This window comes from Chiloscyllium plagiosum, chromosome 3 (genome assembly GCF_004010195.1).
Source record: "Chiloscyllium plagiosum isolate BGI_BamShark_2017 chromosome 3, ASM401019v2, whole genome shotgun sequence".
Taxonomy (NCBI): Eukaryota; Metazoa; Chordata; class Chondrichthyes; order Orectolobiformes; family Hemiscylliidae; genus Chiloscyllium; species Chiloscyllium plagiosum.
Window position 1 is genome coordinate 120231120 of NC_057712.1, and position 17312 is coordinate 120248431.

At 42.5% G+C, this 17312-nt stretch overlaps 1 protein-coding gene across 6 annotated transcripts in view; it reads right to left on the reverse strand.

The window, feature by feature from the left end:
* Window positions 1–17312, reverse strand: part of LOC122548488 (TOG array regulator of axonemal microtubules protein 2-like) — a 126994-nt gene that overhangs the window by 66786 nt on the left and 42896 nt on the right. For 3 of the 6 annotated variants that reach the window (XM_043687207.1, XM_043687206.1, XM_043687208.1), the window contains 2 exons: window positions 9433–9545; window positions 6923–7057 (listed from right to left, as the gene is read on the reverse strand). In XM_043687207.1, the coding sequence (XP_043543142.1) occupies window positions 6923–7057; window positions 9433–9545 (248 nt within the window). Of the gene's footprint in view, window positions 1–4814; window positions 4964–6922; window positions 7058–9432; window positions 9546–17312 lie in introns of those variants that run through there. The other 3 variants (XM_043687211.1, XM_043687209.1, XM_043687210.1) reach the window with 3 other exon arrangements.

Consider the following 17312-nt stretch of genomic DNA (forward strand, 5'->3'; position numbering starts at 1 on the left):
TTTTCAGCTCTGATCTCCAGCATCTGCAGTCCTCACTTTCTCCTTGAATAAATGGCAGAACCCTTAGGTGCATTGACATACTGAGGGATCTGGGTGTACAGGTCCACAGATCCCTGAAAGTGGCAACACAGGGGGATAAGGTGGTCAAGAATACATACAGCACACTTGCTTTCATCGGCCAAGGCTTGGAATATAAAAATTGGGAAGTTGTGTTATAGCTGTACAAAACTTTAGTTAGGGCTGTTTTTGGAATATTGCATACAGTTCTGGTCACCACACTATCAGAAAAACGTGGATACTTCAGAGAGAGTGCAGTGATGATTTACCAGGTTGTTGTCTGGTCTGGAGGGTTTTAGTTATGAGGTCAGGTTGGATAAATTTGGATTATTTTCAATGGAAAGATGGAGGCCAAGGGACGACCACAGAGATCCACAGAATTATGAGTTGTACAGATCGAGTGGAAAGATCATCAAGAGGACACAGGTTCAAGGTGAGAGGGGGAGTGTTTGGGGAGAAGTACGAGGAAGCTGTTCACCCAGAGGGTGGTGGGTGCCTGGAATGCACGACCAGTGGAGGTGGTGGAAGCGGGCACGTTAGCAACGTTGAAAGCGTATCTTGATAAACATGAACAGGAGACGAACAGAGGGATAGAAACCATGCATGGCCAATAATTAGTGGGTCAACTAAGAATCAGAATTGGCACAGGCTTAGTGGGCTGAAAGACCTGTTCCTGTGCTATTTTGAATTGTACTGTATAATTGTATAACATTGGGAGGGTGCAGGTTCCAGTAAATGAGCAGAGAAATTAAACACATTCTCTCTGGTGAAACCAATCTGTCAATACAGCTGGGCTGGGAAAGGCATGGAAACCAATCTCGCCACTACCCATGACTTCTGCCCCAAACTAACTATCCTTCAATGAACTTCAATGCCCTTGTGAAAAGATTTCGGTAAGGAACTCCTCTTAAAGCTACAGATCCACAAACATGTTACACCATTACACGGTGCAAAATTTTGAGTGTAGTTGGTAAGGAAAGTTTGAGATTGCCAGGTAGATGTATATTCTAGTCAGAGAAAATTAAAGAAAAAGAGAGAGAGAGACTTTGTATTGAGTAAAGGTTCCTGAATGCATCTATTTCACAATCAAAGTTGGATTTTTGTAGGAAACACAGCAGGTTCCTGCAAACAGTATCTGTCTTTTTCTCTTTCTTCATAACAATAATTACTTCTCTATCAATGATTTGCACTACCCAAAATATAGGAATATATTTTTAAAATTTGTTCAGGATATGGGCATTACTGACAAGCTTTTACTTGCCTTTGAGAATGAAATAGTGAGCTAGTTTTCAAACCTCAGCAGTCCATGTGATGTAGGTACACTAACAATGCTGCTGGGGAGGTAGGAGCTTTGACCCAGCAACAGCGAAAGAGTATCAATATATTCCCACATCATGCTGAGTGTTTGGAAAATACTGTCTAAGGGGCCTTGGCGAGTTGTATCAGTACATCTTGTAGATGTACTGCTGCTGCTTCTAAGCATCAATGGTGGAGAATTTGGATGTTTACAGATGTGATGCCAATAAATCAGACTTTGCCCTGGATAGTGCCAAACATCTTGAATGTTGTTGGATCTGCACTCATACAGATTTATTGGGAATATTCCATCACATTCCTGACTTGTGGACAGGTTTTGGGGAATCAGGAGGTGAATTACTCAGGATTCCAAGCCCAAGTTAAACAATTCACTGGAGGAGAAGCCCTACAAATATCCCCATCTTCAATAATGGGGGAGTCCAGCACATCAGTGCAAAAGAGAAGACTGAAGCATTCACAGTAATCTTCAGTTAGGAGTGCCAAGTAAACTGATGGAAGATGCCATCAGCACTGCTATCAAACAGTGCTTGGTCAGCAAGCATGTGCTCATTGACACTCTGTTCAGGTTCCGCCAGGGCCACTCAGTTCCTGACATGTTACAGCCTTGGTTCAAACTTGGACAAAAGAGCTGAGATGAAAGTAAGTTACTTACTGCAGGGCAGGCTCAACAGACATCCCACGCTCAATGATGTCAGATTGGACGATCCATCTCAGCTCCCTCCTGAGATACCAAGCAATTCTGCAAGAATTCCTCAGCCCAACCATCTTTAGCTGCTTCATCAATGACCTTCCCTCCATCATACGGTCAGTTCGCTGATAATTGCAGAACATTCAGCACTATTTGCAACTCCGCAGATACTGATGCAATCCATGATCAAATGCAACAAGATCTGGACAATATCCAGGCTTGGGCTGACAGGTGGTAAGTAATATTCACACCACACAAATGATCATCTTCAATAAGATGATATTGACAATCTTCAATAAGGGACAATCTAAACACTGCCCCTTGACAATCAATGGTGCTACCATTACTGAATCATCCACTATCAATATGCGGTGTGTGTGGAGGGGTTACCATTGGCTACAAATACTTTGGCTACAAATACTTTGGCTACAAGAGAAGGTCAGGGGTTAGGAATACTGCAATGAGTAACATATTTCTTGCCTCCCCAAAGCCTGACAAGACACAACTCAGGAGGTGTGATAGTATACTCCCACTTGCCTGAATGATTGCAGCTCCAGCAACACTCAAGAAGCTTGAAACCATCCTAGACAAAGCAGCCCACTCGATTGGCATCAACAAACATCCACTCCCTCAACCACCAATGCTCAGAAGCAGCATCTAGAAGGACAAGGGCAGCAGATACATGAAACACCACAACCTGCAAGTTCTGTCCAAGTCTCACACCATCCTGAATTGGAAATATATCATTGTTCCTTGAGTGTCGCTGGGTCACAATCCTAGAATTCCCACCCAGAGGGCATTGTGTTCTACCTACAGCATGATTTCAAGAAGATAGCTCACCACCATCTTCTCAAAGGCAACATAGAACATAGAACATAGAACATAGAAGAATACAGCGCAGTACAGGCCCTTGGGCCCTCGATGTTGCGCCGATCCAAGCCCACCTAAACTACACTAACCCACTATCCTCCATATACCTATCCAATGCCCTCTTAAATGCCCATAAAGAGGGAGAGTCCACCACTGTTACTGGCAGGGCATTCCATGAACTAACGACTCGCTGAGTGAAGAACCTACCCCTAACATCAGTCCTATATCTACCCCCCCTTAATTTAAAGCTATGCCCCCTTGTAATACCCGACTCAATACGCGGGAAAAGGTTCATACTGTCGACCCTATCTAACCCCCTAATCATCTTGCAACAAGGGAGAGGAAATGAATACTGACCAGCCAGTGATGGCCCATGTCTCATTAATTACTTTTTTTTTTAAAACATAGGTACAAACCTTCAATATTGATAGAAAAACCTTGGTCTGTATTCAGATAGAGGGCTAAACTGGAGAATTAGTTGGACATTTGGAGAAAAGGCAACTTCTGTTTAACAGGGTCTAAACCAACACAAGAAATAAATATCCAAGACAGAATATTGTCCCACTTGCATTTATTTCTCTCTCCCTCATTACACAAAAAGCGATTTAGGAAGCCTGAAAAGTTGGACATTAATTTACAGAATCGAGCCCCTTCTTTCAGTGAAACACAGGTCCCATTGTGAAACAGAATCAGAGGGTCAGAGGGTTTGAGCTAAAGGCAGAGACTGCATAGACTAGAGCTATTTTCCCTGGTGCATCGGAGACTGAGGCTTATAAAATCATGAGTGGCATGATTAGGATAAATAGACATGGTCTTTTCCCAGGGGTGGGGGAAGTCCAAAACTAGAAGGCATAAGTTTAGAGTGAGAGGGGAAAGATTTAAAAGGGATCGAAGAGGAAACTTTTTCATGCAGAGGGTGCATGAGGTAGTGGAGGCTGGAACAACATTTATAAGACATCTAGATTGGTATATGAATATGAAGGGTTTAAGATGGATATGAGCTAAATGTTGGCACATGGGACTAGATTTATTTGGGACATCTGGTTGACATGGAGGGGTTGGACCAATGTTTCTATGCTGTATATCTCTATGACTCTTGGATGTAATGCTCCAGCAGGTACTAACAGTCTTGGCCATGGGCCATACTGGATCTTACAGGCACTTAAAGCATATTGTGATCATTTACAATTATGTAGAAATTGTTTTGCATCTTATGTGGAAAGACGTGAGAGTAAAATCAAAGGGACGGAGGGAAACATGATGAGAACCACAGTAGAGAGGGGTGGCAAGGAAGAAGGGAAAGGAAGCGAGAGTGGCAAAATGGAAAGAGATACTGATAAAGGGAATGAGAGAGAGGAAGAGAGAGAGATGTGGAAAAGCAAGAAAGCAAAAGAGAAGTCAGAGACAGAGAGAGAAAGGAAATGAGGAAAAGTAGGAAAGAGAAAAGGAATTATGAAAAAAGAGGGGAGAAAGGAAATGAGAAACTCAGAATGAGGTAAAGGAAGGTGAAAAATGACCAGTGAGAAAGAAGAACTAAAGAGAAAGTGCAACGTTGGGTTAAAATAAACAAGCTTCAGTGACAGTGAGCAGAGAGGGAGAGAGAAAAAGCGAGAGGAGAGAGAGCACAGGGTGGTGAGGAAAGAAGCAGTGAACAAAGAGAGATAAAAACTTATAATGAGGGCAGGAAGATCAAAAACAGAGGCAGAGTGAAGGAGTAGAGACAGTGAAAAACTGGACAGAGAGGGTGAGGTAGTCAGCTTAGAAATGATGCTGAGAAGAAAAGTGAGACTAAGGACAAAATAAAGGGAAAGTACAAAGGACAGGAGGAGGTGAGGACCAAAAAGAGGAAAGAGAAATGCCAATCCTTGCAGATGGAACTTACTCTTTTGTGGCAGGATTTCAGACATTCGTCGTTTGAGTTTGTTTTTAAGTTGAAGCGTATCGAGGGAGGGATGGCCACCGTCTACCTCTGTCTCAGCCCAGTCCAGCTTCACACTGTAGCCATGAACATGAGAAGCAGCCTGTAATCTGCTGCCATACAGAAAGTGATAGAAATTATTACTGTCCAAAAGCCAGCCACCCACGGACTGCTGACCTCCCTCAGTGCTCTTTACAAAACAGGTTTTCTTTAGGGGCAAGTTCAGACTGGACTAAAGAATGGCTGCAGAAAACACGAGGGTTAGTAGAGTCCACTGCTCTTAAAGAACAAAAGCTCCATCAGTAAACACTGCAAACAATTCCCATCAACTTTCATATGGAAAATAAAATGCTAGAAACGCTTGGCAGGTTAGGCAGCATCGTGAAGCGAGAACAATATCACAAAACCTGAAACATTAACTGGTTGCCTTTCTCTGGCATTCAGAATCATGAAGGGTTTTCATAAAATAGATCAGGAGAAGCTGTCTCCACTAGCAACAGGGTCAATAACGACACAGGTTTACGATCATTGGCAAGAGAACCAGAAGTGGGGGAGTGATAAGATGTCAATTTGTTCACAGTGATTCTAATTCTTCACTTTTTGGCCTCTTGAACATTCCCAATTTTAAATTCCACTAACGATAGCCATGTTCATAGCCTACCCTCCCTCTTTCTCTCTGCCTTTGTATCTCATTTTCTTGCTTTAAGATACTTCTTAGAACCTCTCTCTATGACCAAACTTGTCAAAATATTGTGATTTGGTGTCAGATGGTTTTTACCACTCAAGAGACTTGGAAGATCTAATTCCATTAAAGACACTATATAAATGCATTGTTGTACTTAAGTTACAGTGTGGAAGCAGACCATTCAGCCCATCGAGTCCACACCCAGGTGCAAACATCATCCCCACCCAGACCTACCATTCTACCCTGTCTCTGCAACCCTATTTCTCATGGCTAGTCCACCTAGCCTTCACATCCCTGGACACTAAGGGCAATTTAGCATGGCCAATCAACCTAACCTACACATCTTTGGATTGTGGTAGGAAATTCACGCAGACATGGGAGAATGTACAAACTCCACACAGACAGTCACCCAGTCACCCAAGGCTGGGAATTGAACTGGGTCCCTGGTGCTGTGAGGCAGCAATGCTAACCACCGAGCCACAGTACCGCTCCCACAAGATGCATTGCTTCCACCTCTTTCAGGCAAATTTGGAGATTCATTACAGCACGGAATGAGGCCATTCAGCCCATCGAATCCCTTCAGACTTACTGTAAGTACAGCAATCCAGTCAGTTCTGCCTCTCCCACCTGCAGGTTTATTTCCTCCAAGCACACAACAAATTTACTTTAGAAATTAAAAAAAACCTATCAATGTCAGATTTTTAAATGTGCACTAGCTATCATGCATCCAGAGAGCGAAAACGTATCAAAATAGGATGAAATGATGTTCATGCTCAGCAAGATGGGCTTGAAGGTACTAAAACACTGACACTTTCCTATTTTTGGCACCTAGAGCATGTTCACAGGTCAGCTTTACCTCAGGTTATGATGCAGAGGAAAGCTCTCTCTACTCATCCCCCAGCAATATGTTTTGACCTCAGCCCTGATGAAGCTCAACCTACTGCATCTTGATCATTTCAGATGATCAGACCAGCCCCATCCCGCAGTCTCTCCCTGGCTGACACTTGCTTTACACAGGACCTCTCCCGCCAGCAGAGCAGGTTGGTAATCTGGTACTTAACTGACAACAGAAATTTGGAATTCCCTTTCTCAAAAGACTGTGTCAGCTGGAAGTATCTAAGCTTTCAAAGACCATACTCAATAAACTGGTGCAAGATTACATTGGAAGGAGAGGAGGTAAGTATAAAGTGGAGTTCCAGATCAGATATGGTCTAATTGAATAGCGGAGCAGGTGAGGGATTAAATGACTGACTCCTCTTTCAAATTTTCCTATATTCCAGACAGAACAGACCATTTCCCAAATGGCTGCATTAAACCCAGGTTTGCAGTATTGAAGGAGTGTCTAACCAACAGCACTAACTTGACCCACAAAAATTTCCATTTTTACCTTTGCCTTTGGAGAGCCAACCTCCCGCCTGTAAATGGAGATTAGAATCCACGCTGTTACTGCGAACAAGACTGAACTCTGCTTCATTATTCCGTATCCTTCCACAGTATACACTCATGGGTGCCCCATACTTGCCTGATTTGGGTGAGAATATAATAGTCACGGTTAGTCTTTGCTAATGGTTAAAAAAAATTCACTTCAAATAAAAACAAAGTATTGGAGATGCTGTTCTGAGGAAGAGTCATACCAGACTCTAAATGTTAGCTTGCTATCCCCTCTACACAGAATTGCTCCAGAACCTTCAGTTTCATACACCTCTGTTACAAAAGAAAGTTAGCACTGACCAGGGCATGATCTAACCCTGCAGTTGAATTCTTGTTATTCATATATGCCTAAATAGAATATACCACCTTATACAAGGTTACAGATACAGGCCATTCAGCCCAGCCAGAAATGTTCCACTTCATGTTCCACTTGAGCTTCTTCATTTAAATCTATCGTTGCATCTCCACTCCCTTCTCCCTCACTTGTCTAGCTTTCCCTTAAAGGCAGCAAACTTTGCTTGAAAAATTCAGCAGTTTCCACATTTTTGCCATTCTAAGTTTCTTTTGAATTCTCTACTGGATATCGTGGTTACTATTTTATATTGAAGGCCTTTAATTATGCTGGTCTCTACAAGAGGAAATAATCCATCTATCCACTATTAAAATTCATTTTAAAGGTTCCTTCTAAACCTTCTCTTTTCAAGGTAAAAGAGACTGTCTGACAATGTTTTCCTGATATATACCTACTTATTTATGATATCATCCTGGTACATCTTCACTGTAACCCCTCTTTGTATTATTTTTAAAGTACAACGACCAAAACTGCAGACAATGCTCTAGTTGTTGTCTAACCAAAGCTTGATACAGGTTTAGAATAATTTCCCTGTCATAGTACATAGAAAAGTACAGCACAGAGCAGGCCCTTTCGCTCACAATGTTGTGCAGAGATTTAATCCTAATGTAAAATATAGCAACTTAACTTATGCACTCCTCAACTCACTACTATCCATGTGCATGTCCAGCAGTCACTTAAATGTCCCCAATGACTGCTTCCACCACCACAGCTGGCAACGCATTCCATGCATTCACAACCCCAATCCTCCCTCTAAAAATGACACCAATTCCATTGCTCATTTTTTTTAATGGTTTGCTATTGGCATGGATGTCATTGACAAAGCCAAGCCTTACCACAGGTCTTTCCGATGCATTGCTGCCATCCACGTAGTGTTCCTGTTAGGTAGGGAGCTCCAGACTTTGATTCAGAAATTAGGAAGAACAATGATATATGTCCTAGTCGGGGCAGTGAGAGACATGGAGAGGAAATTGAACATTATGGTGCTTGCAGGACATGCAAAAGGAAGACAGGATTGGTGTAGATAACATTTTTACTTAGGCACAATGCTCTGGGACACTTTTCGGCCAATTAAATATGTTTTAAGTACACTATTGCTAAAACTAGATACTTTTGTCTGCATTTGCAGATCCAATGCTCTACCCTAGCTGTTAAAGCACGTGCATCTGAGGGTGCAGATGTGTCTGTATCTGCTCCTGAGCGCCCCAGCAATTATGTCTTACTACATGTAGTTGCTCTTATTACAATAAATGCTAGTTACAAAAATCAGAGCCTCTTCTGTGGATACTGCACTGTGGTGTATTCTCTACCACTAATCACTAAATAGACCCAAGACAAAGCAAAGAGAAGAAAATTCTCCTGATACTCAATGTCTGTGATTACTTAACACACTGCAAAACCTATTTATCTCCATTATTTCAAAGAACTTAATCAAATGGTTCCCAAATATGCATTTTTATTGAGTACAAAGGCTATAATCTCTTGGTTTATCTGATAACTAAGATCATTAAAGCTCACATACAATTTAGAATCATGATCTGGTTCTGAGATTTAGACAAGCTCTTGCAGAAGGACACACGTGGAGTTTGTATATTCTACTGGATCATCCTAACTATCTATCATCTGTTTCTATGAATGATCATCTGCCAGATGCAAACACATTCCCCCATTACATCTGGATTTAACTGAAGTCTTCTTCTCTCATCCAATGTTCTGACACTGGCATAAGTCTTAGCAGCCAGTGCTCTGAATGTCTGCCTCCACTGATGAGCCGGATTAAATGAAGAGTAAGTCACATTCCGAGGATTGCTATCTTTCCTCTTGTGCTAGGGCATTCCTTAGTGGAACTGTTGAGAGATATCACTATCCATAACATGACCCACAGAGCAAGACAGCTGGAATGATTCTGCAGACTTCATCCCACTTGAGTGCCTACTTCAACAGTAGTTTTGGTGAAAGTCTAGGAATGGATGACCTATCTCTATCAGATGGATCCTCTGGGCAAGCTGTCTCAAGACATGCGGAGTAGCAAGAAACCAACCAAATAGTTGCATCTGATACTTTAGCCACTTGTGAATCGGTTTGGGGTATTCCTGCCACTTGATGGCTCTTACCTTCTGTAAAATCCTCGCTCATGTCCACGAACCGGAAGATACCATGAATCTCAAAAGCCTGCTGATTGCGCCACTGCTCTGGACCTGAACTGTCTGCAATCTGTTGCAAAAGGCTAGGAAGTAAAAAGAAATTGGGTTATGCATATACAGAAATATTGGATAGGAAAAAGATTAACCCCCCAAGTCATGCCCCTCCTCTTTTTATGGAAAACAATTAAAGAATGCAGGAGCTGGAGGAACTGAGATATTCTTTTCAGATTCCCTTTGATAATTAACCTAACTGGACACCATGCTCTACACTGTATCTTGCATGAGATGAATTATGCACCAGTTACATACACTATTCCTTCTACTTCTTGTGCTCACTGGTGGCAATCCCCTATTGGTAGAATACATTTCATTAGCCAGTTCCAGGCCCTCTCTCTAGCTCTGCCTAGTGGTCACCACAAATGCGAGTTTACTTTGTAAGAGGGAGCCAGCTCATTTCACCACAGTAAGCTGTGAGGTTCAACCCCATCTCATACATAGCCTTGACACTTTCTCCATCAAGGAGCTTGAGGGGTATGGAAGAGGAATGAGCAAAGGTTCCCCCACAGAAAGGTACGGAATGATGGGGAGGCCCACAGGACTGTCATCAACTCTTGGAATCTTGAATCCCTCTCTTTTCTCTAACCTGAAAGCCAATGGCAGCACCTTGTCAGCTCTGGATCAATGAGCCATAATATTATGCAGGTTTCAAATCCAGAAGCTTTCAAATGATCTCACCCCAGAATCAGATTTCTTTCTTTCAAACAAGGGTGTAGGGAGAATGAGTGGGAGGAGCCCCAATCGTATGGGTAAATGTGGATTTAGGGGTAAGAAATACAATGTTTAGAGTGAAGATTTTCACCCAAAGATAATGGGAAGTCTTGTAATGGGAGTCTTGAACTCACTAATTGAAAGAGCAGTGTGGTATCACATTTAAGAAAGTATTTAAAGATAAAGGAGCAGAATTAGGACATTCAGCCCATCTTGTATGCTCTGCCATTCACTCATGGCTGATATGTTTCTCAACCCCATTCCCATCTTCTCCCCTTAATCCCTTTACCAGTCAAGAACCTGTCTTAAAGACACTCAATGACTTAGCCTCCACAGCCCTCTTTGGTGATCAGTTCCACAGATTCAGTACCCTCTGACTGAAGAAAGTCCTCTTCATCTCAGTTCTAAAGTTTGCCCCTTCACTCTGAGGCTGTGCTCTCAGGTCCTAATCTCTATTATTGGAAACATCATCTCCATGTCCACTCTATTGAGGCGGCTCAGTATTCAGTAAGTTTCAATCAGATGCTTCTTCATCCTTCTGGAGCAGGTGGGACTTGAACCTTGGGCTCCTGGCCCAAAGTTAGAGACACTATTATTGTGCCACAAGAGCCCCAGTAATTAAATTAATTTCCTTTGAACTGGAATTGAACCAGTGACCTGAGGATGTTTTTATGAACTCTACAGTCTTCCAATCTACCAACTGAGCTACTGAAAAGCATTAAATGTGGATGTACACTTTAAGTATCTTAAGCTAGAGGCTGGTAAATGGGATTGGACTGGATGGCTCATTAGCCAGTGCTGACATGATGGGCGGAATGGTTTCCTTCCATGCAGTTAGTTTCTATGATGCTATGCTCATTGAGATGTTAGCCCAAGACTCAGTCTTTATTTTTATGTAAAAAGAGACAATCTGATTATCTAATTGTTAATTTTGGAAACTTACTGTGTGCAAATTGGCTGCTATATTTCCAACCTTACAACAATGAAGGTACTTCACTGGTTATGACAACTTTTGGAACTTGAAGAGGCTGTGGTTGAAGAGACATTTTTTTTTACCAGAGAACTTAAGACTAAATAATGGAATGGCCACAAACGTCCAACAATGTCATGGAAGTAATACCACGGTATCCATCGGGTTAGTTCTGAGCTGTACTTTATGGCCATAAAATATTAAGAATAAAACATGATAACAACAGTCCAATTTAACAATAGTCAAATCATTAACCAGTTTAGGAGCGCAGTTTCCAGGTTCCAATTTGCTTGGACATTTAGACCACTCCTGAACTAGTTGTTTATCCTTCCATGTTTCCCCAGGTTTCACATTCATATCTTCAGAGCCTTCTGTGTCCATTTCCTCAATCTCTAAATTCAATTAGACTATATTCTACACATGACATGTCATTCAAAACACAAGTGAGATGCTCCAATTTCATAATGTGGTTAAAGATCGGTCAGAACTTCAGTGGAAATTCCCTAACTTTTCTTCTAAGTGTCAAGGGGGATTTTCCATCAGCACTAGAGAGGAGACAGAATCTCAGTTTATAGTCTGTCCTGAGGGAGGCACCTCTTACAGCACAACATTCTATCAGGTTTACACAGGTGGACCATGAGCTCGAATCCCTGACATGGGTGTGGAACTGAAAAACTGCTGTCTATGATATAAGACTGTCACTGAGTTACAACGGATGCTTAAAACCAGAGTGTGCATTGCCATTGGTGGGTGAGCTGTAACTTTCAGAATGGGTGCCAATTAAAAAGGGGAAGGTTGTTTCAAAATTATTTCAGGTGAAGGGATGTTGGGGATTTCCAGCTGCCACCGGGTCCTAGGATTGGTGATGTCAAGTCATGGAGACAGGTTTCTGTTCTCTGTACAAGACAGCTTAGACCCCAGTCAGAAAATAAACACAAACACCACCCTGAAAGCTAGGGGCCAAGATTTATTCTCAACAAAATTGAGCTCTTCCAGGATTGAGTATGAAAGGCTGGAATGTCTACAGTAACTGGGCAATGTATCACCCTGCAACATCCAAAATGCTCCACAATCAGGGCTGAAGAGGATTTACTTACACGAGTTCTACCCTCCACAGCCCAATAGATTCTCAGGCGAATCTACCCGAAACCAAGATCCAGAAGACCCAAATTCACCCCCCACCCTCAGAGTCATCCACATTCCCCACTTAATCCTCCGCTCAGGACTTTGATGCTTTTCATCAGCCAAGATCAAAAGTTCGCGGGAAAACTGCAAGACAATGGGATAAGAGCAAGTGCCATGTCTTTGATGTGGAGCTGGCAGCTGTACAGGTACTTTGAGCCAACACGACCCTTAGATTTCCTCAATTTATTACTGATTCCTGTCATTTGCTGGTGCTCAGAACCAGCTAAATCAATGGGGGGGGGCATTATATCAAAGTAACGTACTTTCGCTGTGCAAAGATTCTGTGTTCCAATAAGTCGCTTTAAAGTCCATAAAGTGCAGACAGTCGTCAGCTGTTTTCTAAGCGCAGGAATGAGTGTAAGCATGGGGCAGTGCCCATGAGCTGCTGCTGCTGCTGTTGTGGTAGAGCCAAGTTTCTGGAGGCTTGAAAGAGCTACCAATCACCAGCACAGCTGCACCCAGTTTTGACCACAAACAAAGCAATAAATAACTGTGCAGAGCATGTCGAAAACAAACCTGACAGCTCACCAATTTCCAAACACAGTCACCAAAGGAGCTTTACTTTAAAGAGTGAAAAGAATCTCATAACTTTAAGTGAAACAGAAAAATATAAGAACTAATTGACACTATGTGAGAGATTGCATGCAGACAGCGTGCCCGAGTATGTGCCTCTTGTGTTTATCTCTGGATTAGCAGGCGGGGATGGGACAACATACCCAGTGCCATCTTCATCCTGATGGCCACCTTTGTGTGGCTGCGTCAAATTGTGCGTAGACCCTCAGTACATAAACACCAAGTGTCACTACATACTGAGGTGTTGCTAACGATGGGACACGCCTTGTTGCTGCAGAATGCACCAAGTAGTTGGACTGTTCCATACCATCGGTTCTTTGTGGAGAAATTTATGGAGAAAAACACCTTTGACCACAAGTCCATCCAGAAGTGGTCAGCACGTAGTGTTCTCAAGCCTCGGTGGGAAAAAGACAGGGTGGATCCTGTCACGTTGTTCCCTGAGCAAACTGTCAAAGTTATTTAGCTGAATGCTTCATCATCAGAATTTTCCAACAAGCACCGAGACGTCATTTGGCTGGTGGTGAGAAGGACATTACCTGTGAGATCCTTTTTGTAAACCTGGACCTTGCACCACCACACACTGCTGTCAAAGTGGCTGCAGGGGTTTGAGACCGTCACACATCTCCTGCTGAAATATGCCTTTGCAAAGGAAGTCTGGAGAAAGATGCAGTTTTCATCCTGAGCAGCTCCATGTCACAGGATTCTGTGCTTGAAGGTCTGTTCCCTGGGACACGCATTGAGACAAACATCGACTTCGCTTGGAGAGCTAGCAACTCAGTGAAAGACACCCTTCAGTCTGCTCAAAACTTGCTAGCCTTCCAGAGCAAGGAAATGATTGTTCCAAAACTCATTAGATTTAGGGGTTTCTTTAGATTCGCTATTTTCCAATGTACCTCCTTTATTCATCGAGGGTCAAAGGGCCTGTGCGATATTGTTCAATATTCTATGATCTTGAGTGTAGCAGACTGGCACTTTCCAACTTCCAATACTACGAGCTGAGGGATGCAATAAAGCTTGGAGCAGCTGCCACCAAGATGCAGTGAGGAAAGATCACCATCTAAATAAAATGGGGATCTGTTTAGTTATCAACCCCTCCCAGTGCCTCAATATATGTAAACATGGTCTTGTACAGGCAAACAAAATACCTAGGGGACGTTTGTTGAATAGAGTCAAATTCCAATCTTTGTTTCTTTATATGTTATTGTACAGAACCAAAATGCTATACTGACCATGTGTACAAACATATTTTTATGAACAAATATTTTTGAAAGAAAAATATTTTCGCTTGAGTTTTGGCTTCTGCACTTGGGTGAGTGTGTAAACATAAGATTATATCCATGAACATGCACAGTTGTAAGTATACATTTGCATAATCCTTAATTGTGTGTGTCTACCTTCTTTGTGAAAATTTGTTGTGCGAATTTGAGGATGTGATTGTCAGATACAACCGTACAAACCTTCGTACTCATGCTAATATATTTTCATTTGAATGTGTGCACATGTGCATGTAGGCAAAGTGAATAGCTGCATATGTGCATCTGTATTTCAACATGCATAGCCATCGCTGTGAACGTGTTTTCAAGTCTAGATTTTGGTCCTTTGCAAATGTGCAGATCAATCTCTCATTTAAGTGCAATAACATTTCAAACATCGATTGTGAAAAGCAGCAGATAAACAAAAGGCTTTTTTTTCTAATTATCCAGTCTCTGTACACATACAATTGTGTGCATTCATTGCCTTCATTGTAACATTTCTGGTCTCAGGATGCCAGCTCTGAACCTTTGCAGTCCATAAATGTGAACTCCTGTCATTTGCTCTGTGTATGGGCTGCAGATCCATGGACCACTGCAGGCTTAACAGCACTGAAACCTGAGCTGAGCCTCCAGTACAGTACTGAGGGGGTGCTGCCCTTCTGTCACCTGCTGCCTTTCCTATCTGTTCCCTCAGCAAAACATCCCATAACACTTATTTGAAGAAGAGCAGGAGAGTATTCTGTAATCACAACTAATAATGGTCCATTAATCAACATCATAAATCTGAAAAAAAACACAATGCTAGGGAAACTCAGTAGCTCTAGTAGCATTTGTGAAAAAAGAAACAGAGCTAATGTTTAGTGTCGGTTTTGACTCATCTTCAGAAACTCACATTTTCAGCATCCACAGTTTATTCACAAAAAATGAAACCGATTACCAGGGTATTATCACTTTTGTTGTTTGTGGGAACTGGCTGTGCACAATATGAAGAAATTGAGGACTGCAGATGACTGGAGATCAGAGTCAAGAGTGTGGTGCTGCAAAAGCACAGGCAGGTCAGGCAACATCTGAGGAGCAGGAGAACTGACGCTTCGGGCAAAAGCCCTTCATCAGGAGAGGGCTTTTGAAGGGCTGATGAAGGGCTTTTGCCTGAAATGTCGATTCTCCTGCTCCTCAGATCTTGCCTCACCTGCTGTGCTTTTCCAGCACCACACACTCAACTGTGCACAATTTGGCTGCCACATTACAACATAATACAACATGGTCACATACAAAATGTGTGACCATACTTTACAAATACTTGGCACTTTGGGTAAAACAGAGATTGCAAAAGGAGTATTCTAAATGAGAGTCTGTACTTACTGCGGAGAAGAGTATGGAAACTAGAGAACTTGGAAAAATATAAGTGATATCTTGAAAAGATTTACAAGGATGGTGTCAGGATTGGACTGTTTGAGCTAAAGGGAGAGGCTGAATAGGCTGGGGCTGTTTTCCCTGGAGCGTCGGAGACTGAGGAGTAACCTATTAGAGGTTTACAAAATCATGAGGGGCATGGATAGGGCAAATAGACAAGGTCTTTTCCTGGATGTGGGGGAGTCCAGAACTAGAAGGCATAGGTTTACGGTGAGAGAAGATTTAAAAGGGACCGAAGGGGCAATCCTTTTATGAAAAGGGTGGTGCATGTATGGAACAAGCTGCCAGAGGAAGTGGAGGAGGCTCGTACAATTACAACATTTAAAAGTTATCTGGATGGGTATATGAATAGAAAGGATTTGGAGGGATGTGGGCCAAAATAACTGGAGGTTGGCTAATGTGGTATTATTTAAGAAAGATGGTAAGGACAAGCCAGGGAACTATAGACCAGTGAGTCTGATGTCGGGGGTGGGCAAGTTGTTGGAGGGAATCCTGAGGGATAGGCTGTACACATCTAAGTCTCTAAGTGCCCATATTTCAGAGAAAGAGGTGCTGGACGTCTTAAAACGATTGATAAATCCCTGGGACCTGATAGAGTCATAGTCAAAGAGATATACAGCATGGAAATAGACCCTTTGATCCAACTTGTTCATGCCAACCAGATATCCTAAATTAATCTGGACCCATATCCCTCTAAATCCTACTTATCCATATAACTATCCAGATGCCTTCTCAATGTTATAATTGTACCAGCCTCCACCACTTCTTCTAGCAGTTCATTCCATACACGTCACCCGCTACAGGAAAAAATTGCCTTTTAAATTTTTCCCCTCTCACCCGAAACCTATGCCCTCTAGTTCTGGATTTCTCCAACCGAGGGAAAAGACTTTGTGTCTATTTACTCTATCCATGCCCTTCATGATTTAATAAACTTCTATAAGTTCACCCCTCAGCCTCCGTCGCTCCAGGGAAAATAGCCTCAGCCTGTAGCTCAAATCCTCCAACCCTGGCAACATCCTTGTAAATCCTTTCAAGTTTGACAACATCCTTCCCAGTGAATTCTGGGTAATCCAAGATGGAGGACAGGAAAACATTGTGGCTGTAAGAGCTGCTTTTGTTTTGAGGTATTTTAAGTGTTGGAAGAGATATCCTCAAATTCCAGCAGCAGGCATTGCTGTTTTATATGCTGTTGCATTGTTTTGGAACTTTGGGAGAGAAAAGATCAAAACAACAGCACTTTAAAAAGGAGGAAGACAGACAAAGGCAGCGACCACATGGTCAGAAAAAGAAACCTATACTGATCAGGCGTATCCTAGAACTTTGTGGGAAACTAGGGAAGGGATTGCTGGGCACCTTGCTAAGATATTTGTATCATCGGTAGCCATGGGTGAGGCAGAAGACTGGAGGGTGGTTAATGTGATGCCATTATATAAGGAGGAGAAAGCGAGGTCTGCAGACGCTGGAGATCAAAGCTGAAACTTTATTGCTGGAACAGCACAGCAGGTCAGGCAGCATCTAGGGAACAGAAGATTCGACGTTTCGGGCACATGCCCTTCTTCAGGAATGAGCAGAGAGTGTTCAGCAGGAGAAGATAAAAGGTAGAGAGGAGGGTCTCCTGCTGAACACTCTCTGCTCAGTCCTGAAGAAGGGCCTGTGCCCGAAACGTCAAATCTCCTGTTCCCTGGATG